This window comes from Salvia hispanica, chromosome 2, assembly GCF_023119035.1.
Source record: "Salvia hispanica cultivar TCC Black 2014 chromosome 2, UniMelb_Shisp_WGS_1.0, whole genome shotgun sequence".
Taxonomy (NCBI): domain Eukaryota; kingdom Viridiplantae; phylum Streptophyta; class Magnoliopsida; order Lamiales; family Lamiaceae; genus Salvia; species Salvia hispanica.
This window is the reverse complement of record NC_062966.1, coordinates 10,062,679-10,090,121: the sequence shown is the minus strand read 5'-3', so window position 1 is coordinate 10,090,121 and position 27,443 is coordinate 10,062,679. Positions and strand designations below refer to the sequence as shown.

General features: G+C 35.9%; 2 protein-coding genes across 4 annotated transcripts; both read left to right on the top strand.

Moving 5' to 3' along the window:
* Positions 1 to 16,094: 16,094 nt before the first annotated feature.
* On the top strand, positions 16,095 to 23,588 carry LOC125205491 (nuclear pore complex protein NUP1-like). Of its 3 annotated transcripts, none has more exons than XM_048104466.1 (10): positions 16,095 to 16,472; positions 17,104 to 17,204; positions 18,426 to 18,547; positions 19,269 to 19,467; positions 19,570 to 19,872; positions 19,954 to 20,052; positions 20,155 to 20,847; positions 21,160 to 21,575; positions 21,657 to 22,873; positions 22,937 to 23,588. In XM_048104466.1, the coding sequence occupies exons 1-10, from the start codon at positions 16,181 to 16,183 to the stop codon at positions 23,233 to 23,235; spliced, it is 3,741 nt and encodes a 1,246-aa protein (XP_047960423.1). In that variant the 5' UTR covers positions 16,095 to 16,180; the 3' UTR covers positions 23,236 to 23,588. The 3 variants fall into 3 exon arrangements, with proteins under 3 accessions (XP_047960423.1, XP_047960424.1, XP_047960422.1); XM_048104467.1 differs by having other exon boundaries at positions 21,657 to 23,037; positions 23,119 to 23,588; XM_048104465.1 differs by having other exon boundaries at positions 16,096 to 16,472; positions 21,657 to 23,588.
* A 1,582-nt stretch (positions 23,589 to 25,170) lies between these two features.
* Positions 25,171 to 27,090, top strand: LOC125203674 (mitochondrial acidic protein MAM33). The gene is made up of 3 exons (XM_048102076.1): positions 25,171 to 25,352; positions 25,788 to 26,125; positions 26,540 to 27,090. Exons 1-3 carry the CDS (start codon positions 25,206 to 25,208, stop codon positions 26,718 to 26,720), a joined length of 666 nt encoding a protein of 221 aa, XP_047958033.1. The 5' UTR covers positions 25,171 to 25,205; the 3' UTR covers positions 26,721 to 27,090.
* The last annotated feature ends 353 nt before the right edge of the window (positions 27,091 to 27,443 follow it).

Genomic DNA, 27,443 nt, shown 5'->3' with positions numbered 1-27,443 from the left:
TGTTTAATCAGATTAAAGCTTGAAATTGGATTCACATTTACCAAAAAAAAAAAATGTTTCTAAGTAGTACTATTAATTTTGTTAGCTTTTGATATTAAAGATTATATTTGATCCATATTTAACAATTAATTTAGCTTTTGACCTAGATTGAAGATTTAGAATCAAAAGCTAAGAGTACGTATAATAGTGTTCCATAAAGAACACGTTCCTTACTATTTATTTATGGACCTGGCCTTACTTTGATTCATATTTATTTATTTACCATTCTTTAACTAGGGCACAACACTCACAATCATATTTTTCCCCCAAAAATATGCTCTTCACAACTTATGGGTCTCATTATTCTATTATTAATAGCAAAACTTCATTAAAAAAAAAACCCAAAAATGGCATTACAAATTCATAAAAAAAAATATTGACACCTAATATCATGGAATTTTCAAAATGTTGGGTTTTTTCCACGAAGTTTGAAATTGACAAATAATATCACGAACTTTACCCTGAGTTTGTTATTTCCCACCAATGAAAAAATTTAAGACAAATAATTTTATTTTACGAATTTTTTTTTTGTAATTTCTCGACAATAATTTCGAGAGCTTCAAGTTTTCCAATCCTTGAAGATAGTTTTTCTTGAAGCACACCTTCTAAAATTTTGTTTTTCGATCTATTAATATAGCTGGAATTTTTTCATTGGTGGAAAATAACAAACTCATGGTAAAGTTCGTGATATTATTTGTCAATTTCAAAGTTCGTGGGAAAAACCCAACTTTTTGAAAGTTCCATGATAGGTGTCAATATCCCTAAAAAAATTAAAACTTACATAATTTAAATCATAAAAATTAAATGAAGCCAAAGAAGCAGAAGAAGGAGTTCTCTAATGTTATGACAGATCAGGTAATAGTATAATCGACAAACAAAAGAACGTAAAGAGACACAGAATTTACGTGGTTCACCAACGTTGTGTTGGCTACGTCCACGGGCAAGAACGGAGAACAAATTGTATTATGACTGCGAACGCAGATACAACGATGCTGATACTAAAAGACTGCTACTACTCTTAACAAATTCTCGTGCCCACTTCTATATAAATAGGTACAAAAGACAAATTGTGCTTGATACAACAATTAAGCCCACAAACAGAAACATATCTACTCAGTTTGATCAGCTCATCCCTTCGACTTGATCAACTCAGCAATGATTCAATAGCAACCTAACAACTGCTCAACTCAGGTTACAACCCCTCAGCTTCATCAACTAAGCAATGATTCAAGGCATCCTAACATCTAATGACGATGAGATGCGTCTACCGAAATCGGTAACACTAGCTATCAATAATTTTTTAGTGGAACTAGCTACTCATTGCCGAATTTATCCCAAACATGTTCGATTAGATCTTCTTGTAATTGGAGGTGGGCGTTGGTGTCGTGCATCGTTGTTCTTATTTCTATCCTCTCGCACACTGATGTGGCGCACCTCGGCGTAGGGGAGAGCTTGTGGTTGAGTTTCCAGGGTTATCCCCATCGAACAAGATTGTCCAATTCGGTCCTTCGTCATCAACATTCATATTGTGCAAAATAATACACACGTAAATGACGTCGATAAGATTGTTTACGTACCACATCTGAGCCGGGCCTTCACAATGTTGAATCGGGCTTGAAGAACCTCAAACACTCTTTTGATGTCTTTCCAAACCGCCTCTTTATGGTGCACAAAAAGGATCTGTTTTGGATCTTGTTGCATGTTGAGTGTCTTCACGAACATCGCCTACCTCGAGTAGATACCATTGGCGAGATAGTACCTCATGTGGTATTGACGGCAATTGGCATTGAAGTCGACCGCTGATGCGTATTTTAGAGTATCTAATCCAGTTCAAACAATATATCAAGTATAATTAATTAACTCTAACAATACTACAATACTGTAAGATTATAGCGTCGTAAGTAGTATTTAAAGCGTCGATCCACAAGGAGGTGAAAGATTGTTTAAACTTACAAGCAAGTAAAATCATAACAAAGGTTTGATTTTTAGTTTTGAAAGATGTTGACAAAATAAAGTAAAAGATTAAATATTGAAAGACTTTTCAAACGAGAAAAATATGTCACTCCAAGTTGCTCGATAGACTTGTATTGTTCTACACCTCTAACAATGAAATATATAAAGGGATTAAAACACCAATCTAATCACATACACTGAACATGCTACGATGAGTAGCTTATGAACCAATTTTCAATGACTACAAATTCCTGCTAAAGCGTAGGAGAAATATTCATCTATTATGATCACTTACTTAATCCATTATCAAATTATCCTCTGAACAAATCAAATTCAATAGCACACCAACAATCAAGAACTCTCAAGCTATGTTAAAGAGACAATAACAAAGGAAATAACAACACTATATTATCAGTAAAAAACATAGTGTATAAACATCAAACACATTGTTAGTGACAAAACACATGGATTCGATGGTGTAGAAACATCCATAGAAGCCTAAATTATAATTTGGAGCAACATTGAAAGTTTAGCCTAAACACATGGTAAATTTTGCAATAAAAACCATAGGAAACATGCTCTCGTTGAGTGGAATGGAGATTTGCAGTTGATTTGTCGAAATGATAACCGAAATTTCTTTCTCATCTTCTTTCTCTTCTCTCTCCTTTCCATCTCTATTTTCGTGTCTGATATTCTGAATAATCTCCCAAAAAGTGCCCCCAAATACTACTTAAAAACTGAATTTCGGCAGTTGGTGCGACAAGACGCCCGACCCGGCGATTTGCCCTTGGAACTCCAACTTTTGCGGGATAGCGCCCGACCGGTGGAATGATGACCAAAGTCGCCTGACTGGGCGATTCGTCTCTAGAATTCCTTTGCCTTTCGAGATAGCGCCATATCGGGTATCAGTTTGCAACACCCAATCGGGCAATTTGTCTGCACTGTAGCAGACATCTCCTAGCATGTTTCCAGCCCATCTCTCCTAGCGAGTATCAAACCACATTAATCAAGTAAAGCTATGGGAATAAAGATGATCAATTTGATTCACATCAACCATTGCCAAACCTCTTAAAACATCGTTGAAGAGGGGGGAAGAGGGAGGCACGTTCAAGTCGTTGTTCGATCTGTCTGCACTGAAAAATGCATGCCAAATCCATAGGCCGTAGTCAGCGACCGCCTCTAGGATGAGCGCCTTCGTGGCTGCTTAGGTATGCCCCCTCGAATCCATCGAACAATTCTCTCACTTCCGATGCATGCAGTCAATGCTGCCAAGTATGGCGGGAAAGTAGTGACGTGCTTCGTGAAAACGAAGCAAATTTTGGAAATCTTCGGTGTTGGGTTCCCAAAGTTACTCCTCACCGAAACTTGGTGAACACCGGTACATAACTTCTTGAGGCATTTGAGTCTAGTGGTTTCCCCCATATGCAAATACTGTTTAATGTGTATGGCTATCTTTCAGTTGCCCAATTAAAGTGATCCTATAAAGATTAAAGTTTTGGCTAAAGTATATTTAATTGTTATGGAAATAAGTGTAGATACCAATTTGTGCTTTTCTATTTGTTGAGGGACCAAATAGGAAATAAAGGAACTTATAGTACTTATAAATATAAGTTATGGTTATGGTCCCCAGACGGCAGAAGAATGTTCAATATCTCATATTCTCTCGGCAGACTATTGTGAAGAACGTCTCTGATTGTTTGGAAAATCCATAGCCGCTGCAAAGCAATTCCAACAATTCTGCGTTTCAATTCGTTATGGATCAAGGTATGCTTCCGCTCTACCATTTATGCTCCTTCTCCGCCAGTTCTCGGTTAATCATCATAGAGAGCTTTATGTAATTGTTCACTCAATTACTCCAACAAGTGGTATCAGAGTCACTCTATTGATGATTCTTTGATAATTGGAAAAAAGGAGAATTAGGATTTTGTGAGAATCATACTCCATCCGTTCCATAGTAATGGAGGCGTTTCTTTTTGGCACGAAGATTAAGAAAAATTGTGTTAGGTGAATTAAGTAAAAGGAGAGTAAAGTGGAAAATGGAAAAGGTAGAGAGATGAAGAGAGAATAAAGTAAGAGAAAGTAAAGTAGACGTGGAAAAATGTGTTGACTATTACTAAAAAGGAAAATGACTGTATTACTATGGAACGTACCAAAATGCAAAATGACAAAATGACTCTATTACTATGGAACGGAGGGAGTATAATTCTGACTACCGATTTTTTGTTGGGAACATTGAATTGGTTTCGTTTACATATATGATATGTTTTTGTGAATTGATTATGATTGAATTCAGTTCATGAACCTTTATATGCACACATATGATTTGAATGATTTTATGAATACATAATATCGCATATTTGGGGTGAATGAACTTAATTTGGTTGTCTTGTGAAAATCAATTCATGTCGTTGTGCCGCTGTTTGCGATATGTTTTATGGATCAAGATTTTTTTGATGAATAGAGATATGGTTTCCTCTTTGAATTCACTTCATAAATCTTAATACATGTAAAAGGCAGTTTTGGGAAAATTGATTTCGCTGAATTTGTGATTATGCATACACACACATATACATTATTATAGAATGGATGGATTGTTTTCAATTCATGTTTTCCTTGCTTGGTTGCTCAAATTGTTATGCACGTCTACCAGATGGTTGGATGAATGTTTTGAAAGTTCAATTCATATGTACTCACGGATAAGTTTGATTTATGGATATTTGATTAGGTATGCATATTGTGAATTGTGAACTATGAATTGAGTTTTTCTTCCATGTTTTTCTCGGTTGGTATTATTTGGCTAATCGGAATTGAGAACTCAAAATTCATGTTTATGTGTTTGGTTAATTCAGTTTCTGTAATGAATTATGCTGAGTTGTATATTCTTGTTTGGCACTACTGTTTTCGCGCTTGTACATTTAGGGAAATCCATAAAGTTTAGGATTTATGTTTTATGGATTGTTTGGCTGTTCAGTTTTTTTGTTTGGCTGATTAATTAGGAATGAAACGGTTGTTTCGTAATTATGGTAATAAATTGAATAGTGAATTTATTATTCAATTTAAATTATGAATTAATTATTCAATTTAATGTGATTTATGTACATTTATTTATTTGTAACGTCTTTACATTATAAAATTTTGAATAATTATTTCACATGAAGTCTCTCAATTAATTGGCTAATTAGTTGAGAATTAAGAATTCTTTTGAGAATTTAATTAAAGTTTTAAATTCAATAATTTTAGTGCATCTCATGTTCCTTTATTGATGTGTGTATTTTAATGCGGATATTAGTCGGTCCACAGGAAGATTAATATTTGACACGAGATACACACACACCTTTGGTGATAAATATGTGACAATTATTCAGTTTTTCGTGTAAGTAGTGTGATGCCCAAAGGTGGACACTATTTGATATGATTTTATTGTCAGTGTTTGATCACTATAAGGAGGTTGTCACTTGCAAGTTCACATTACTGTCAAAAGACTTGATGTGGATATTGTGCTCGAAACCTCGTAATGTTTTACTAATGTTCAAAGTAGATTAGTCGAAGCAAGACGTTGCAAAAGTAACCTCTCTTGTCTAGACTTCTTTATTGCGAATGTTAGGACAGTGATGTGTGTGTGCATTTTAACGCGGATATTAGTCGGTCCAAAAGGAAGATTAATATTTGACACGAGATACACATATACATGTGGTGATAAATAGGTGACAATTATCCAGTTTTCGTGTATGTAATTGTGATGCCCAAATGTGGACATTACTTGACATGATCTTATTGTCAGTGTTTGATCATTACAAAGAGGTTGTCACTTACAAGTTCATATTACTGTCCAAAGACTTGATATGAATGTTGTGTCGGTACCTCGAGATGTTACAATTTTATTTGAATTTTATGATATGAGCGTGACAATTAATTTTGGTTTTGTTATCTATACAATTATGTTGTCTGCTTCTGCAGTTTCTTCCAACATGAACAATATGTCATTGTTGAATGGGTCAAATTTTAAGGATCGCAAAGATTATATTTTGATTCTTTGAGTTGCATGGATCTGGATTACGCGCTAAATATTTCTTATTACAGGACGATAGTATTTCTTATTACAGGAGAAACCACGAGAAGTAGGGATACTCGAATCGTGTAAGTCTACTGATCATTAAGTGTAGCATCCCAAAAGTGTAACACCCGCTTTTATTATTACCTTTTTGCGTTAAGATTTTATTTTGAGAACGAGCGAATGATAGACCTCGAGTAAAATACCGTCTTTGTTTGATTGGTTGCGATTAGAAATAGTGAATGCTTGAATTGTTGTTGGTTAATCGTGTGGGGAAAGTAGTCGACGAAATTGACGTGAGATTCGTCGATGGGAAAATTGAACGTTCGTTTACGAGTATTTGAAATAACACCAAAGTACTAAAATAAACCACCACAATTTAATCAATGTTCTAAATCAAATATTTGGTCCTATCACCTTTATCTATCTTGTTCTAGCCTATTTATTTTTTTAGTTGGGACCAATTTTGAGAAGCCCAATTCTTCATTAATTCAAATTTCAGCCAAAATAACTACCACTCCTCCAACTATCCGGCGGTTTCCGCAATTCTCTCCACTCTCTATTCATTCTCCAACAAATGCAAATCTTGACAGATACTCTTCCTCACTTCAGTTCCCAACTTTTCACACAAAACAGTGAGTTCAAGTTTCATCGCCCATTATCTTTTTTCCAGCAAAGTCAAATTCTGCTTTACCAAAAGGTATACCCCTTCAATTCCATATGAATGCAAATCTCTACATTTTAATCCCATGGCACAATTTCTTGATATCACAGATTGACAGAAATAGATGGAAAGACAGTAAATTTTTCCAAACAAATCCATCCTGCAGTTGCAAGTTCTTTTTGAAGGTATATTTCTCTAATTTCAGAAATCTTCCACAGCATATCATTAACGATAGTTGGCGGACCAGAACCAAAACTGATTTTGTTGATTTCCTTGAAACGGTTGAGTGATACGTTTTTTATAAAGCTTTGATCTTTAATGCTTTTCTAGCTTTTGCTTACCTTCAACCTTAATTTTGGAATATACTTATGCATACCCATAAATAGTTGAAATCGAACAATTAGAAATTTAATAAAAGGTTTAGATGTGGGGAAAAGGCGGAGAGGTTGTGAGTAGCGGCGCTGCCCGATGGAGGAGCTGACTGCCTGGAATGACGGGCGGATAGCGGGGGCCAGAGGAAGTGGCGCCACGGTGGAGTCAGCTTTGTGCTTCTAATCTTGGGATTCTTAGTTCTTAAATTGAGACACCAAATTTGAGAGATGATTTGTGAATTGTAGAAGAATGATAGAGAGTGAGAGAGCGTGAGTTTTACTAGAGGCAGAGAGTGAAGATTTGACATAGTGAGAGAGAGAGTTGTTGCGTTTGAAATGAAAATGGAGAGAGATACGTTGGTGATGGTTGGGAGTATATTTTAGTTCATTTGTTAAATGGCTTGGGCCATTTAATTTATCTACAAATTTTGGGCATGTACTTATATAAAAATGTGTTGGGACGGGACTATATATAGTTTTTGATTACTTATTCTTCATCCTTAGTTTTAGTTTGTGCCCCTAATTAATTTTTATTCTTTTTAATATACTTGGCATCTATTAAGAAATAGGCCAACTTATTTGTTGAGTGGGTTGGCAGTACGGAGATCTTAGTGTTGGATTGAAAAGACTCATTTGTTTATTTATTTATGCTCTATTAACTAATTGTTGGACTGTTTATAAATTCCCGAGATGATAATGCTGGAATTTCCTAAGTTTGAACCCACACATAGGATGCATGCATTGTTTCAATTTAATTTACTTTGCAAAGTCTAATTTCGCATATCGTGTTATTTCGAAAAGGGTAAACTTGTGCACATTGTTTGCGGTGGAAACGGAAAGTGATTTGAGGAGTTAAGCGTTTGAGGTGGGCTTTCGTTTTAAATAAGGACTATGTCCTAAATATTTTTACTATGTGAAAGGAGGTGAAAAATGTTTGTCTTGCCATGTTTTGTGTTTGAATAAACCTATCTGAAGTGGCTATGCCATGTATGTTAACGAATTCGAGTCCTAGTAGGGCCGCAAACCCTGCTCGGACTAAAGTGTACACCCAGTAGATCGTGCGCTATCTCATTGGAGTTGGCCGGTCTAGTGACTTGGTTCGTGGCCACGTTCCTTGTCATGTAGTTCAGATATGGTATGGTGATGGTGGATGTGGATGGAAAATGGTTGCGCAACCGAATTTTATGGAAAATGTATTTTTACTGTACTTGTGTTCTTTTAATTAAAACCCCCAAGATCACTCGTTATGGCTTCACAAACTGTATTTTGGCATGTGTCCACTGAGTGCATCAAGTACTCAGCCCTGCATATTGTTTTCTTAATGTGCAGAATGAGCGGCGATGGACGTGGAGGATGTTGAGCAGTATCGTTGGAAAATTATGTCTTGTTTAATTGTAGGATTTGTCGAGTCTTCATACTTGGCATTATCCCATGTCTTGACGTTTCCGCTAGTTTCTATGTCTTTTCCTTTGGATTATTTATCTCTTGATTGTATTCTTCGAAGTTAGTTTGTTGAGACAGTATTTGTCGTTTCAAATCTTTAGTTAATCTTTTGCTTGGTCACATATATTTTGTTCTTCCCCTTTTCTTCCCTGCTTCTTTAATCCTCCACTGGTCGCGATCAACCGTGTTTTCTATCCTTAGAAAATGCGGGCGTGACAAAAAGCCTTTCGAAGCACTGCATCTAAGTATATCATTAAGGCCAGTGAATACCTTGCCAAAAATTAAGGAACGTTTTGCGAAAAACATTAAGGCTGAGACAAGCATGCTTAATCTCAATAAAGTATAAGGACAAGGGCAACATAAGGGAGCACATTATGAAAATGTCTCACGTTGCTTCACTTAAGCTTAAATTCTAAAGACTTGCTTGTGCATTTTGTGTTGCACATCTGGTCAATATCTCAAAAAAATAAAGTAAAGGGCATTGAGAGAAACTGTATTGAGAATGGTACTATGGATAAGGGTTCATCACAAAATAAACAACATAAAGATAATAATTTTTGTTTCTTTTGAGGTAGACGTGGATATAAAAAGAAGAATTGTGACAAATATCACGTATGACGTACAAAGGAAGTTACAATTCTTGTTTTGGTCTGTTTTAAAGTTAATTTGTCTTCAGTCCCTAATGATATTTTGGTGGGTACTTTCTGATGCTACTACTCACATAAGGTTATCAATGCAAGGTTGTCTGAGCTGCCGAAAGTCAATTGATGGTGAAAGATACATCTAAATGTAATATGACAAATCGGTGGAAGTATAGACTATTGGGCATTATAGATTGTTAATAAAGACAGAATTTTTTCTGGTTTTGAAGGATATTTTATTGTACTGTCTTTAAGACAGAATTTGATTTCTATTTTTGTTTTGGACAAATTTGGTTTCTCTTGTTCATTCAGAAATAGTAAGTTTCTTCCTTCAAATAATTTCAGTATTGTGGGCACTGATATGTTAAGTGTCTATGACAATCTTTACATGCTTAATTATGTTACTTTATATTCAGAAGCTTTGCATGTTAAATCAAAAGGGACTAGGTAAAATTAAATAATGAAAATTCAGTAATTTATGACACAAACTTTTAGGTCATATCTCAAAATCAGAATTGAGAAACTTGTGTCAGTAATTTAAACACGCATTCTTAGAATGCGTGTCTCAACTGCTTTTAAAAATCACGCAACATAATAGAACAGAACTCGCAACACGCATTCTTAGAATGCGTATTTAAACACGCATTCTTAGAATGCGTGTCTCAACTGAATTTTAAAGCAGCGCTTGCAGATAGAAAACTCACTGACTCGCCATTCCTTATTCTCGCGAACCCCTTCCAAGAATGCCACATTTTCGTCTAATTCTTGCATAAATCGCCCAAATTCGTCTAATTATTTCTCTCTCAAGATAAGTTACGTGCTTTCTTCTTAATTTAGCATTATATTCATAGTTTATGGTGAAAATTGTGATTTTAGGGTTTGTAGCTTAAAATTTAAATTTTATGTTGTTGGTATAAATTGTATGTTCAACGTGTGTTATTAACTACTAGGATTTGGTATGTAGTGTCTTTTGAATTGTTAATTTCTAACATTTGGTATATAGTTTATTTTTAATTATTCAAATTTTGAGATAAAGTTGTGTATGTATTGCAGGATTATGGAACAGAATCCATTTGTGTCCTTTTATTTGGGATGGAAGAATAGTACAAATTGGAGGAATTGGTTTGTCTTATGAGCCACCCGTGGCAAATGTGTACCTTGTGTTAGATAAGTTTGTTCCATACAATGAGTTAGTTAACAAAATACGTGATTGCATTGGAATCGATGTTAATGAATATATGATTAGTTTGACATGGAAGTGTGCAATTCAAGTGGGTAATGGATATAACTTTGTAGGCGTTCAACTTTGCGATGCATATATGAGGGATATGTTTGCAACAACTATTCAATCAGGTCAAATTGAGTTATTTGTTGACTATCAAGCTAAGTTAGCACAACAACGTACTCCACATACGGTTGTTGTCTATCAATCTAGAAGGGCACAACCACAAGTTCTAGATAGAGTACAATATGATGATGGACCATCTGGACATAATGAAGTTAGTCACGAGCCGGCTAATTTTGGGGATGATGGGCCTGGTTTTGGGGATGGTGGGCCTGAGTTTGAGGTTGGTGGACTATCTCCACATGAAGTTAGTGACGATTCTGAATCTGATGACTTTGTGTCAGAAAAATCAACAACCCCACCTGAATTGAGTGAAGATTAGAAGCAACCCAAGATGCATCTGATTGTGAGACATTGAATGTGCCTCGTAGGTATGTCCCAATAGTTCCTGAAGAGCGAAGTGAGCAGGAGTATGAGCATCTAGGGTTACGTTATTTTCGTACTCTACCGACGACAGAAGGTAATTACTATGAAAGTAACCATGATGATTCTGAATCTAGTAGTTGGTTTTGGGATGAGAAGAATCCTACACGGATTGGGTTATGAACTAAATTTGATACCAAACTATAGTTGAAGACTGCTATTACTTTGTGGCATTTGGAGTCATCCACAAAAGAATACTACGTGGTGGAAAGTAAACCAACAATGTGAAATGTGGAATGCAAAACTCTGAAAGATCTGAAGAAAGAGACGGGGAGACGACGGAAGAAAACAGTTTGTATTTGGAAACTCCGAGCAACATTGAGGAAGCACAACCATAAATGGGAAATCAGACAATGGACTGGTAGACATACTTGTGTAGGTAATCCCAACTCCAGGGGCTACGCCAACGTTTCATCAGATATGGTGGCTTTGTGTATTAAACATCATATTCTAAAGGACCCCGAGTATACACCTAACTCCATTATTGAGGATGTGAAGTAAAATTATCATGTTGAAATATCCTACAAGAAAGCATGGTATGCTTGGAGGAAGGCTATAGAGCTTGCTTTTGGTGGATGAGAGTCATCATTCAAAGATTTGTCTAGTTATATGATTGAGTTGCAGAAGCGCACCTGTGGAACAATTGTTTAGTGGAATCATGATGAAAGACATAGTACCGAGACACGAAAGTTGTTCAAGTATGTATTTTGGGCATTCGGGCCGTGTGTGAAGGCTTTTCAGCTTTGCAAGTCAGTGGTAACAGTTGACGAAACTCATTTGCATGGAAGGCTCAAAGGTAAACTTCTTTGCGCTGTTGGGTTTGATGCAAACAATAAGTGTTTACATGTTGCTTATGCAATTGTTGATAATGAAACAAGTGATAGTTGGAATTGGTTTATGAAGTTAATCAAACTTCATGTTATGAAAGACGATAGAGATGTTTGCATCATATCTGACAGACACCCAGGAATATTGAATGCAATGGAGTCTGATATATGGGAACAACCGCCACGAGACATTCACCGATTTTGCTTTAGACATGTACGAAAAAATGTGTTACAGCATCACAAGGGTGTGAGGGTGAAGAGTCGAGTGTGGAAAAATGGGGATAGCCACACAGGAGAGAAAATATTTTAGGAGAAGACGTTCCCTATGTCATGTTAGTCCAGAGGCAGTTGAGTACCTTCGGCGTATTGATGCATAACAATGGACAATGGCATACGGCAAAGGTCGTAGATGGGGTGAAACAACGACGAACATGGTATAGGCATATAACAATGTCTTGAAAGGAGCCAGGGATCTACCCATTAGGGCGTGTATCGATTTAACGTTCTGGGGAACAATTAAATGGTTCCAGACAAGATCGACAGAAGCGGCGCAATGCCAAACTAATTTGACACCATGGGCGTATAACAAATTCAAGGATAATGATGCTAGGGGCCGAAAACATGTGGTTAGACGAGTCAACATCCATGAGGGCATGTATGATGTCTTATCCGAGGCACGATCCAAAGGGAAGGGTGGAAACTCTTTTGAGGTCAGTATTGGAGAAAATTGTGTAGTTGTGGGAAATAGCAGATGTGGAGGTTGTCTTGTTCTCACACTGGCCAGAGATCGATGAGATAACATTCTACGCCTCGTGAGTAAGAACTATTTGAAATCAACTTGGGTGAAACAATATTCTTTTGGTTTCCGTTCACTTAGATACCAGACTATTGGGAGATACCACCATGGACATTGGAGTGTTCAGTAGATCAATTTGTTCCTCGTTCTCGTGGTCGATATAGAAAATCAAGGATACGGAACCAGATGGACAAAAATAACCTGATCAGCCCAGGCGATAGAGGAGTTGCAAGAACTGTAGACAAGTAGGGCATGACAGGCGTAACTGCACAACGGGGCGCACTGTGTGCTTGTTTGTGGTTTGATTGTGGTTTGTAGTTGAACATTACTGTGGTTTGATGGTGATTTGTAGTTAAATATTATTTACTACTATTTGATGTTGGTTTGTAGTTAACATTATTTTTTACTATATGATGTTGGTTTGTAATTGAATATTATTTACTACTATTTGATGTTTCATTTATAGTAGTATTGCTAATTAATTGTTTCATTTAATCATGATGCTGTATTGCCAGCCACAGTATTTGTGATGTGATGAATGTATTGAAAATTAATTAATGTCAAATATAATTGCTATTGAAAAACTGTAATGCAAAACTAGATTTTGTGCTTAGTTGTAGTAATAAGAAAGAGGTTGTGTTCTAATAATTTTTAAAATCACAAATGAGTTTTTTATTAACTTATAAAAATGAATTTCATTTTAAAAAATTGTGGAAAATTAAATAATTTTGAAATTTTAAATATATATCTAATTATGATTATATTGTTTTTAATTGGATTTAAGATAAATTTAAATGCATAATCATTCAAATGTAGAAAACGGATTAAAAATTAAATAAATTTAGTAAAATATCACAAATGTCTACGTTTAACAAACAACCACAAACTACTTGCAACTACTTGGTATAAACTTGTTTGCAGCTATCCCTTTGGATGTACGCAAGGATGTTCTTATAGCAAAAATTTTTGTTATAGTCCGCGCCAATCCTTTAGTGGAGAAAGTAATATCGGAAGCTTTCCCAAACTCCTTACGAGCTGCCTCCCCAGAAGTAAAACGTTCAGAAGCCACCCCAGTCTCATGACGAGTCTTTGTGCGTGACTCGCGCCAAGCTGCCTCCTGTGCCTCATCCTTCTCAGCATCATCCTCCACTTCAGCCTCATCCTCCTCCGATGTCTCTAATGTTACTCCAAAATATTCATCAAGGTCAACATCAGCATAATAGTCGTCACCCATCATCAGCATAACAGTCGTCACAAACTCCTCACACTATTTATAGTTTAAGTTAGAATTAATGTATTTAATTAATATGTTAGATTAAGTTAAGAAGTCCTTTATTAAGTGATGTCTCATTACACTTAAAATTCTAATTTAATTACACTAAAAAATTAATATCAAATTTATGGCCTAAAATGAAAAGTGCGAGTAACATGGGACGGAGGGAGTATATATACATGAAAATTTGTAATAATTATAGGATGGAGGTGAAGAGGGGCAAATGTCCCACATGCTTAAGGCTGGAAAGACATGAAGCGACATATCATGTACTCCTCCACTATTGTCTTCTTACTGTTTCTCTGTCTGTTTTTATTATTAGAACCACTATTATCTTCTAACTGCCTGATTGCTCTTCATCAACCTCCTCTAGATCTCTTGTTGCCTTCTGTTTGCTACCCATTATAACTAAAGATCATTCCATATTTATTGAACAATTACAATCAACACCATGAAAACAAATACTTATGTACTTTTTAGAATACAAATCAATAACCACATAAATTGCACAACCAATATTGAACCAAACAAGTCATAAAACAACAAAATGCAATCACTAACACATTAATCAGCTTCAGATTAATATAAATATAAGTAATAAATCATGACTCAATGCACAACAATCAAATCACACCCAATATTGAATCAATCAAATTTTATGGCAAAAAATGCAATATCTATCACATTAATAATCTTGAAAATTCATTAAAATCGATTTATAGCTTATACAACAAAACAGTCTATGTTAACAACAACTAAATAGGCAATCGTGCTAGCACAAAATCAGGAAAAAGTAAGCCATCATTCTAGCAGAAAAATGCAACAAAAAATTATAACAAATCGCTTGCAAAGCAGAGCATTAAATGATAGTTACCAAACAATATCATTAAACAAAAAATGCAATCACTTGAACCGTTATAAATTGCGACAAAAAACTGAATAGACCAAATCCTCAACAAGCAAATAATCGAGAGCAACAATACAATAAATTAACCCTAGTAATGCAACCAAACAAGTAACAAACCGATTAAACATATAGCATGAATAATCAACACAACAAACTATCATCAAATACAAATTGAAATCAAATAATCTGCACAAAATTTTTAACAAAAAAAGCACAAACCAATTCCTTCACAAGCAAATAATCGATACCAAAAATGTAATCAACTAAACCAAAAATGGTGGTAAGTTGTCAACTTAAAGTACCCCTGATATGCAATATATTGTACATAACCATGCAAGTCGAACTCCGTTCTTTAAATCCAATCTCATGCGCCCATAGAGAGATAAGACGTCCCAAGAATGGTGGTATGTTGTCAACTAAGACCAATCCTACACAACTAGACGCTAAAATGAGTGGATGAGATTAAATCTCACGAATTTCAATAAATAGGTCATAAAATATCAATAAAGGGGTAAGATCGTCAAGTTGTAAAATAATTAGTATAATATTCTTGGTTTTTCTAATATCAACATAATGTATTAAAAATATCAACACAATGACATGCATTTCAACATAAGTACATGAAATATCAACACAGTTTTATTGATACTGTACATGCATTATATTTAAATTTTTTGATGTATTTGTTGATATAAAATTGGTTATCAACATTTACGAAAATTGACATAAAAATTATAAATATTTATCATCCGATCATCGTCGGAATATATGCAATTGAGATTTCGTTGGAATCCTTATAAATTGCTACATTTATTTGGTATATTTATTGCGAAAAATAATTTAAATCGAAAGAGTTATGTAAATTTAAAGTTTTGAGATAATTTTAAGGAGAGATGAAGTGGTTAGTTTTAACTACCATACACGTAAGAATTGACATTATTATCTTTTTTATTTTATTTAATAATGTTTTTAGTTTTAAATATAATTCACTTATCATTATTTCCACTACTAAATTTCTAAATATGATATAGCTAAAGATTGATCTTAGGTAGGAAATAAATATTAAGTAACAATTGATCACATTTCATATATATATACACACTTTTTTTTCTCTCATTTTATATAATTTGAGTTATTTGAGTTATGGGTACTAGGCCCGATTGTCAACTAAAAAGAAAAATATTTCAATATTTATTGGTTGAAATTTGACAACCAAATTGTCCCACTAAACTCACTCTTCATACGTTGTAGAGCAGTAGTATAGTGGTGGAGTATTTCTATTTTTTTTTAAGTATAGTGGAGTAGTAAAATATTACTGGTGCCAATTATTATTAGCATTATTTTTGTGTTTTTAGATTCAAGCATCGCTTTCTCTGTCCACTCCCAGAATAAAACCCTAGCTTTCTCCTTTTTCTCCCTGAACGCTAAATTTCGAAATCGGACGACAATGTCGACGCCGGAAGAAGCCGGAGTGACCGCTAATGCCACCGCATCTTCGTACGGCGGTAGAGGAGTCGGAGGGAAGTTCCGGAAGAAGCCTTTTCGTCGACAAGCGACGCCGTACGACCGCCCTCCCACCGCCTTTCGTGATAACAACACTAATAGCAACGGTAGTGGCAGCTGGTTAACGAAGCTGGTCGTGGAGCCCGCCTCTAAGCTCATATCATATGGTGCTGACCGCTTTTTCGGTTCTGTCTTTCGTAGACGCCTCCCTCCGCTGCCCCCTCCTCAGCCACCAGGTGATATGCTTATTCTGGTTTCTCAGAGTGTGTGATTGGTTTCTTTTATGGGTTCCATTGGCCAAGTTTGTCGATTTCATGTTACTTTTGTGCTCTTTCAATTTAGTATCTGATTTAGGGACGGGATATGGGATGTTCATATTAATTGGACATCAAATTCCGGAAAATGTTCCAAAATTGGCATTGAATTGTGTACTTTTTTGTATCTAAAGCTGTAAACTGATTCATCGGCTGGAATGCTTTGTGTGTTGAAGCTGGTTTATTATGTTCGCATCATCAATAATAATGTACTCATCTTCTTTGAATCAGCCTCCAGCTAGTAATTGTGTTTTTTTTAGTCAATTCTTTGTTTTTTGTACTAAAACATCAGGTGTAAATAGAGTTGCATTATCTCGAGATTCTTTGCCAAGTTTACGGATGAACTTCATTGCAGCTGTTACTGTCTTATAATGTCTACTTTTTGCATTTTGGTCTAATGTGCTAGATATCACGTGTTCTTGTGGCAATAGCATTTCTTAGCATGAGCACTGGACCACTTGAGCTGTGATATCTCACAATTTATCTGTTTTCTGATATAATTGACTAGTTCTTTGTATGATTTCTTAACATGCGTCGTCTAATGGTTTACCAGAGTCAAATGCTCAAGATGGTTTACCAGAGTCAAATTCTCAAGATGGTTTATCAGAGTCAAATTCCCAAGAGAGTGATGGGGATCAAGGGACATGTCTTAATGTAAGATTTTGCATGGATTTCATTTTCCTTAGATTTATCTTGTGCTGATATATGTTTGGATCGCTCCATTGTGTTGTATTACTGTATACAGAAAAGTTTCAACCTGTAATTGTTAATTAAAAATACTGTGGGGTGTAGTGATAGTGTGACTTCAGGAAGAATGATAAATTTTTCCGAGTTTAAAATAGTTCATAACTTTTGTGGATTAGCACTTGTATGTGTACTTTTAGGGACAGTTTGATGTTTTGTTATATTTCCTTTAGTTGATTAGTTGATGTCTTATTGTTAATAAGGTAGACTGAGAAGTATTCTAAAGTACATTCATGCTTACCAGATTAGATTTCTCTTAAGGCCACTTTTAATTTGATGTAGATAACTTAATGTTCCCGAGGTATTAGTCCTCATTGGTAAATGTTTATTGAAAATATACCATGTTACTCAGATCTGCATAAAAATATTGGAAAATTTAGCATCAATCTGCACTCGATGTATCCATAAACATTTAGAAAATTTTGTTGAATAAATGCTTACTTATCTGTAGGTGTTAACATAAGGTTGGCTGCATCATTTATTGTTTTTAGTGCTCAGCTGGATAAATTCATAATGGTATCTTTCTTTATGTAGTAGATTAAAAGATTAGTACTGTATTTGCTTTAGTCTCAAATTAAAGTGCCAACTTTCTTAGCAATTTGACCTCAGTGGTGTTTAATAGTGAGGTGAATGAATGCATAGAATTCTCGACTGATCAAGTTCCACAAAGTTGTACACTCCCTCCGTCCCATAAAAGTTGTCTCACTTTCCTTTATAGTTTGTCCCACTAAAGATGTTTTTTTAGAAAAAGTTCTCTCTCACAATAATATAAATATTAATATTTTCTCTTTCCACCTAACACACAAAACAAATCCTCCTAAGATCTGTGCCGTCCCACAAGTGTGACATCTATTGTGGGATGGAGGGTGTAAATTTTTATTCAATTTCTGGATAACCACTACGGTTTTGTTGATAGGTTCAGCTGTTAAAGTTTTATCCATTTGACATCATATAGTATTATAGTCTTTTGGCTCTTATGTGAGGTGTTGGCTTAATACTAGTGGCTGGTGCCTTGCCAAAATCAGCCAAATTTTCCATTTTGAATTAATCCTGTTCTAGTATATCCTATCTAATGCTTTTGTCTTTCAGAATGTGCAACAATTGATTGATACTTTTGCTTTTTTATTGAAGAGTCATAGAGATGAACAAGAGCCCAGAATTGGTCAGTGCAGCCAGCCAATAAATAATTCTAGCAGCCATGGAGTCACAGTCACTGAGCTTGAGCATTTGTTGAAGCAAAAGACCTTCACTAGGTAAAGTTCTTTAATGGATGCCCTCATTTATACTTATGCGACTCAATGTTTTGATACATGAGCTTTCTACTTTATGGTAGTTCACTAACCATATTTCATTCTAGTATCTTCCAGTATGCTCTTGCTCTTGCATACTTGTTTTCATACATTAGTAAATCGATCTTCTGACATGCATTTTGTATGTTCACTCTTGATGCAAAATTGGTAAACTATGAGAGAGAAAGAGATAGAGTGGGTAAAGTAGGAGAGAGAAAGGGAAAGTGTGGACAAAGAAGGAGAGAAAGATAAAATGTGAGTAATAAATTGGGAGTAACTTTTCATTTTTAGTATGGGACTAATTTTGGTGGACAGACGGAAATGAAAAGATGAGGCTATTTTTGTTGGACAGAAGGAGTATTATTTTACTGCTCATTTTATGACACCATTACGACACTGTATTCCTTGGACATATTTTGACAATTGATAGTTGATATCAATATCAATTGCTGTAGTCGAGCAATTGTTGATATTTTTTGTTTGTACATTAATATGAAACACTCCTTTCGATTTCACGATTTTAACATCCAATTTCTAATGTTCGTGTTGCCTGATGTGTTACTCTGTTTTCTGTTGATACTGTGTATGCGTATAATAATTAATCCCAGATGGTGAGTTTCATCAAAGGTTGGACATTATAATTAATGTGTCATTACATTGACCACTTCCTCGTTGGTTTATGCAGGTCTGAGATTTCCTATCTGGCAGAACTTTTGCAGTCACGAGCTGCAGAAGTGTCTCCTGGGGATGCAAGCCAAATCAATGTAGTGTCTGTTTTAGATTCTAGCAGGCAAAAAGAATTTGGAAGCGGTATATCAGAAGGAAACAAGAATGATGGGATTGAGTCATCGGCTATAGTACTTACTCCTATAAACAATTCAAAAGTAAGATAAACTGTGTCAGATCTAGTCATGTCCACTTTTATTTTGGTCCTCCCAATTTTCAAGAGCTGAATAAATTATTATTACCCAATTAAATGTCATCAGGTGCTTGAGAATGATATTGTTTCTCCAGCTGAACTTGCTAAGTCTTACATGGGAAGTAGGACGTCACAAGTTTCTCCATCATTGCTAGGAATGTGCAATCAACTTGGTAACGATGGCACACGGTGGCTTGCTGATACACTTAATCCTCCAAAGTCACCTATTGTGTCACTGGCTAGGAGAAGTTCTGTTGGCTTGAGTGCTGCAGAAAATGTTTATATAACCCCACGACCCCGAGGCAGATCGGCTATCTACACCATGGCTCGCACTCCATACTCAAGAGTTAATCCAACTTCTATATCGAAGGTTCACCTATACTATTTTATTACAAAATAATTCTTTTACGTTTCTATGGCTCTCTCTTCCATAATACTCTGTTCGTTTCAGAGAAGTGGAATCAACAGTAGTGGTTTTGCTGGGCCATCAACATCAACGTCATCCCTTTCTCCACTGGAGAATGATGGAAAATTTGACTTGCAGCTGGGGGTAAGTGTGGATAATGACTTCTTTTTAATTTTTAAGATCGGATTTTTACTATTCTTGTAAGATGTTGTCAGCTGTTCTCATGGTTCCTATTTTGCTTGCCAGACCTTAAAGCGTAGAAGTTCAGTGTTGGATGCTGAGATTGGCTCTGTTGGTCCTATTCGCAGAATCAGACAGAAATCCGATTTATTGGCATCTAGATTTCATCACAATGCTCATGGAGTGGGAGTTGGCTCGCATGCAAAGCAGAAGCCTCAAATGAATGGGGAAGAAAGGAACAAGACCTTGAAAAATAGTGGAGAAAATGAGAATGAGAGTGTCCCAAGAACCAGTTATGCTCATATTCCTTCCAAGTCTAAAGAAGTTGCTGCCAAAATATTGCAGCAACTTGAAAAGATCAGCCCAAAGGAAAAATCTCCAGTGTCAAAGTTAGTGGCAATGCAGGAGAACTCATCTTTAAAGTTGTTCTCGTGTAGGCTCCCCGGACAGGCCCTCTGCAGCATGGAGGATGTAGGCACTTCAAAGTTGCTATTGAACGCCCAGGATGATCTTAAGTCTGTGAATCAGAACACACTGCCTGATGTTCACGAGTCTTCTCCCCGACAGCAAGGGAAAACAGAAGGGAATAATCCCAATGATTCCTTTATTCCTTCTGGCAGATGGAACTCTGTTCTGAACAATGATTCTGCAGTGTCCTTGAAGGCTTCTACTTCTGGCCTTGGAGCTGGTGATTCTGTTATGAAGAATGGATCATCCCTACCTCAAAAGAAGAGAGCTTTAAGGATGAGGACAGAAGAGGTACACATTGTTTAGCTCTAGTTTTATGGATGCATGCCATATATATCTGTCTTCTCCATATATAAATTATATTTGTCAATGGTTGCATTTGTTTACAGTACTAAAGCTGGTGCAGTATATTTTATTTTCTGAAGATTGTAATCTGCTGGCTCTATTCAGAGCTGGCTTGTACACATCTTGTATATTGTCTGATTGTCTTACATCTTTTCACTAAATATCTATCAATACAATTAAGTAACTAGTTTAATAGTTCTCTCTTATATATCCATCGCTGTATCTTGCCAATGTATTTGTTGTGGTGGAATTTTCTAGGGTTCCTTGGAGCTTGCTGATGCAGAGCGCAATGGACCTTCATCAAAGTCTTTATCCAATAATAATAAAGGGCCTTTTGAGTACTTGCACACCAAACCTGCTGGAGATGCCAAAACAACTCTCCAGTCGGAAGATAACTCATCTACGGGACTTAGTTCGAGGAGTACAAGCGAACTTACCTCTGGGGCAGTCACATTTGAAAAGGGGACTGGTGTCATTGCCATCCCTGCATCAGAAGGAAAAAATGCTGCTACTTCACAATCTCAAATTCTTGCTTCATCAGTTCCTGCATTTGATAAGGCTAAGGAAGCGAATAGTTCTAATTTGTTCAGCTTCAGCTCTAAAGCTGCTGATAATTCTCCTTCATTTCCTTCTGGATCCACCAAAAGGGCTGAATCCGCTGAAAGATCAAGCAGGTTAGTTGTTTTGTATGGTTTACATCAAGTGTCAAGTTTTTGCGATTGTCTTCCATCTTAATATTTTAAATGCATGTTCAGCTTGGCCAATACTTTGATATCAGTTGGCTCTGAAGTCAGAACTTTTGATTCAGAGACAGGATTTCATATGAAGCCTGGAAAAGTGGTAGATACTAATGGAAAATGTGATGATGGTTCTTCTGTGGCATTAACTGGGCCACTTGTTTCAAGATCTTCTCCACTATCTTTTCCTGCAGCTTCTTTTGGTGATATGCATTCGACATCCACGGGTAGTGCTCCCCTGTTTACCTCTTTGACCAGTTCTGCTAACTTTCTCTCCACTGGTGGCAGTACCAGCAAAGCAGTCCCCTCTAGTGGAAGCATTTTTGGAGGTGCAGAAAAATCTCTAGGTTCTGGTGGACCTCTTTTCAAATTTGTTTCTTCCGTAGATCCGCCAACTACAGTATCAGTAGCACCAGAAACTAGCGTCTCAGAGACAGCAGATCAGAGAGCCAAAATAGACATAAATCCAAGTTCTGGCACCTCAAGTAACTCATATTCTACTGTTGCAGCAGCAACAACTGGCTCTACTAATAGCATTTTTAAGCTTGGTTCTTCTTTAAGTAATTCAATGGGAAGCAGTCTTCAAAATTCCAACTTTGCTATTGCCACCAAATCTCCAGTTTTTGGTGCTGGTACCATCTCACAGGGCACATCACCAGAGTCTGTTCCATCTGCATTAGTTCCAGCACATAACATGAATACTGACTCTTATCTTGGTTCAGTGCCAACTCCGAGCATCAGTATTGGTTTTAGTTCATCGACTTCCACATCAAATACCACCTCTCTTGTCCCTGATGTTGGGCCAACACCGAGTTTATTCAAATTCGGTGCAACTTCGGCTGCTGTTTCAGAAGGATCTACTGTTAGCTCCAGTGCTAGTGCAACTTCTAGCCCATTCAGTTTTGGTTCATCTTCTTCAACCACTACAGTCTGTTCAAACAGTGCTACTGCCCCACCAGTATTCGGTTTTGGTGGTACCACAGTTTCTTCAGAAGCGATTAATACAACTAGCTCCACTAGTATGGCTTCTAATGTCTTTGGTTCTGGTTGGCAAAGCAAAAATTCCCCATTATTTGGTTCTCCACCTTCTGCCTCTCCCCAGTCCTCAGGATTTTTATTCTCTGCTTCTGCAAATGCTGCACCACCCATGGCTTTCAATTCATCCAGTGGTACCTCGTCGGGTCTGATTTTCTCATTCACTAGTGCATCTGCTTCCCCGTCTCCGCCTGTGCTTGGTAAGTCGCCAGTTGGTGGTGGTTTTGCAGCCTCTCCTGGGAATAACGATAAGATGAATGCAGAAGACAGCATGGCTGAGGATCCAGTGCCGTCATCTTCACCTACTCCTGTATTTGGCCAAGCATCTGCTTCCCCTGCCACACCTACCTTTGCATTTGGATCAGTTGCTCCACCACAAAACAATCTGTTCATGTTCAACAGCCAGCAAAATCAAGTACCCTTACAGAGCCCTTCTTCCTTCCAGGCATCAGGCAGTCTAGAATTCAATGCTGGAGGCAGCTTTTCACTGGGAAGCGCGGGAGGTGACAAGTCAAAGCGGAAGATTGTGAAAGTTAGTAGATTGAAGAATCGGAAGAAGTGAAGATGTAAACAATGGTATTAATGAGGTTAGTGGTTGGATTTTATTAAATCCCCAGTCAATATAATGAGTCAATCAGCTGGTAATAGATCTGTTTTTTTCTTGTTAGTAGTATAGCAAAATTTTGATAGGCAAATAGTGTTACAGTTTGTCCGTTGTAGGAATAGTGGTGGTAAGCTTTCATGTGTTGAGCCTTGTAATTGTGTAATTGACTTGGCTTCGAGTGTACCATAATGGAAAAATACTCAGTTGTCAGCCTATAAGCCAAACCCTTCCCATGTTCTATATTTTGTGGATGTGACAGTAAATACTTACCCAAATTGGAATATACCGTATATGTTTCATATTCTTCTTCATTATTGATGTGATGCATATGTAATATGCACGTACGAGATCGCTTATACTATCTAGAATTCTTAATTGCACTACATCTATGAATGACATTCCAGGTTCGCCAATTCTTTACGAAAAATTATTCTTATAATATTACTAGAAAATAACACGAATTGCTGATTAAGCGATATTTTTTAATGGGTAAGTAAGTTTGTTCGAGCACACGGTTATTTAGTGATTTTAGTTTGACAATATTATTTCTTACTTCCCCGTCCATGAAGAGTATGCACTATTTTCCTTTTTATCCGTCCTCAAATAATATGAACATTCTAATTTTGAAAAATCTCTTCTCTCTAATGAGGTGATACTCATTCTCACTAACAATACTTAAAAAACTCTATCTGTCCCTCTTACTTTACCAATAATGCATTAAAGCCCGTGACAAACCCAAAGTTTATACTATTTGGGGACTGATGGAGTATTTATTTAAGAGTGTACTACATGTCCTACCTAATATTTCACTTTTGCATAAAAATGATACCTAGAAACACATTTTTATATTTTTTCCATGGAGGACATTTTTAGACATACATAATAAATGACCTAAAATGATATCATAAAAATATTGTTTCTTTTTCTTCTATTCTTCTTTCCTAATTCATTTCTTCTTTATTTAATTGGTGTGCACAATTTGTAGGCAAAATTTTTAATTTTTTAAAAATAAAAGTAAAATATTGTTCAATATATCACAATTTCATTTTTGTAAAAATTTTTAGTTAAACATTAGTAGATGTAATAGTGGATCATGATTTTTTTAAAAAAAACTTGTGTGATATTAAATTTCATTATTCAAACATTTATTTATAGAACACCATGGTATGTGTATCCTTCTTCTTCATGATATTTGATTTTTTTTTAGAAAAATCTTAGTAATAAGAGAAATAAAGATAAATTAAAAGGTTTCATCTTCATACGATCTTTAGCTTCAAAAAACATAACCCATTATTTCGAGCTCATTATATCACACTAAAAAAAAGAAATGGAAAATAGAACGAAGAAGAAATAGAAACCGAAGTAGAAAAAAGAAAGAATAAAGGAAGATAAAGAAGAAGAAATAGAAACTGATGAAGAAGAAAAAAGAAAGAAGAAGAAAGAGAAATCACATGTTTGGTAGTATTACTATTTAATTTAAATTTCTAAAATTATTCTTCATGGCCCAAATATCATATATTTGGTACTCAGAGTCATTTTTGTCACGAAATAAAAAAACGATACGAAATAAAGATCTAAGTTTCATTTTTATGCATCAAATATGTTATTTTAATACTCCCTCCGTCCCGCTTTAGCAGTCCTATTGACTTTTCTGCACTCGTTTTGTAAAAATGATAATAAATAGTTAAAGTGGAGAAATAATAAAGTAAAAAGATTTATTATATCTCCACTTTAACTATTTATTATCATTTTTACAAAATAAGTGCAGAAAAGTCAATGGAACTGCTAAAGCGGGACGGAGGAAGTAACTAACTGCTCATTGTGAAAAATTGGAAGTGCGACACGGCGTCGTTCGAGAAGTGTAAAGGTTTTCTAAGATTTAAAGCAGCAGGCAGCAGGGTAGGGCATTTGTGAGCGATTGCGGCGCGATGAGATGGAGGAAGGGTCTAGTGTGCGCCGCGCAGCGACTAGTGTCGCGACCGTTTTCGTCGACGGCGTCGTACACTGTCAATTCAATCATTCTTCGCTCCCTCAAAGACCACTATCTCGAGGTCTCCAAGATGACTCCACCTCCGGTACCCAATTTTTCTCTCTACTTTCGTGTTCCTGCTAATTATTGCTGATTGAATACGACGAATCCTACATTCACTTCATTTTTTCCTTAACATTTTTACTTTACAATATAGCCTCAAGTTACAGTTAGATAGAATTAAATCAGAAAGACGAGGTGTTGTAGGTATACATTTATTTTGTGTTCCAGTTAGTGTTGAATCGGCTGGGAACTACCTATGAGGGTTATGAAGTGCATTGGCTTATCCACAAATTACTTTTTAAATGCATAATGGATCAGGACATTATTCTTTCATGCTTGTAAGCAGATGGATCTGAAATCTATTCTATTGGACTGTTTGTGTTTTTCTGAAATCCTGCTAAACTTCTTCATGAGATGATGTTCACCTGTAGATACCTTTTTGGCTTACTTATTCTAGTTAGATTTTCATATTTCTCAGAAGATTAGCCCACCTTCTCCATACCAAGTTGTAAAGGGGGCACTTGATACTGGGGGCCCTGTTCTCAGGCGCGTGTTTGGAGATGAGGTGGTCAATGTATCAGTTATGAGAATGGTTGACATCATTCCAGGAGGTTCTGCTGATGATTATGGCAATGACAACATTAATCAGTTATTTGTTCATGTTGACATTGCTAAGCCAGGGCAGCAAGATTCTCTGCATTTACTTTGTGGAATGTATCCAGATGCTCTTGGGATTCATTCTGTTTCACTCAGACCAAAAGCAGAGTCTGGAGGCTTCCTTGCAGTTCCATCTAAATATCATGGTCCAGTCTTTGAGTAAGTGAATTTTCTCCCTACATGTTACAAGCTTTTATCTGTTGTGATATCAGGGATGAGTTACAAGCTTTTACCATTAGCCACTTAGATTTGAGTTATCTGCAAATACCCAAAGATTAGATTCTGAATATGAATTGTAGTGATAAGAAAGTGACATGATGTCAGGGTATCATAACATAAATTTGTCACTTCACTTAGACTTGGTAATTGGTATCTTAAATTGTTAATACACTTGAATTGTCTGATGAGACAAATACTATTTTTAGATACATGAATTTTTATATGGTGGTAGCTTTTTATAGAACTGATGGTTTGGAATTTTATCATGCTAGAAGTGGATTTGCATTATGACACTCGTATCATTTTCATGAACAGTTTCTCAATTGATGAGTGCATTTTTTGATCAATTGACAGAGATGTAGATGAAAAGATTCGAGATGCTCTCCATAGCTATATTGAAGAGCGTGGAATAAACGAGAGCCTATTTCCATTTCTGCAAGCTTGGCTTTATGTGAAGGATCACCGCAATCTCCTGCGATGGTTCAAAACTGTTGGCACTTTTGTCAATGACAGCCACCAAGCCCTACCGTCATAAAGAATTTATCAGTGGTCTTCTCAACTTATTGTCAATTTACGCCAAATCCGAAAAGAAAATATATTATGGGTAGCTAGCTAGCTCTTTATCTTTTGAAGTGGACCTAGTCAGTAGTAGTATTTCTTTGGTATCAAAATCATTTTGATTTGAAGGTATAATTTCTCTCTGGTTGGCATATGGCAGTAGCATATTCATATAACTGTTCTGATTTCTGTGATAGTGTGGGTGCTCAATTAACAAGATATTAGTATTTGGTTGATGACTTGATGTGTATACTACTATATCACATCATGTTTCGTGAGTGGAACTGTTAGCGCTGACTTTTTAAATTCCAATATTAATGTGCAAAATGTTAAAGTGTGCTGTGTCAGATGATAGTGTTATTTTATTGTTTCTTTGTGAATATATGATGTCCATTCAATATGAGAATAAAATCATTAAGACTTATCATAATACCGAAGATCATAGGGTTCGTTTGGATTGTAGAAATATAATTTGGAATTGGAGTTGAAAAAAATATATTTTTACAATTCCAAATCCATTAGGAAATTGAATTGATTATTAAAAATTAAATTTGAAAGAATTGTGCATACACACAATATATAGTTCACACATATACTACACATACTCATTAAATGCATAGACTGCAAAATCCACTAGATACATTAAACCACATAAAATACAAACACAAACGAAAAATTGGGACTATTTTTTGGTAAATTA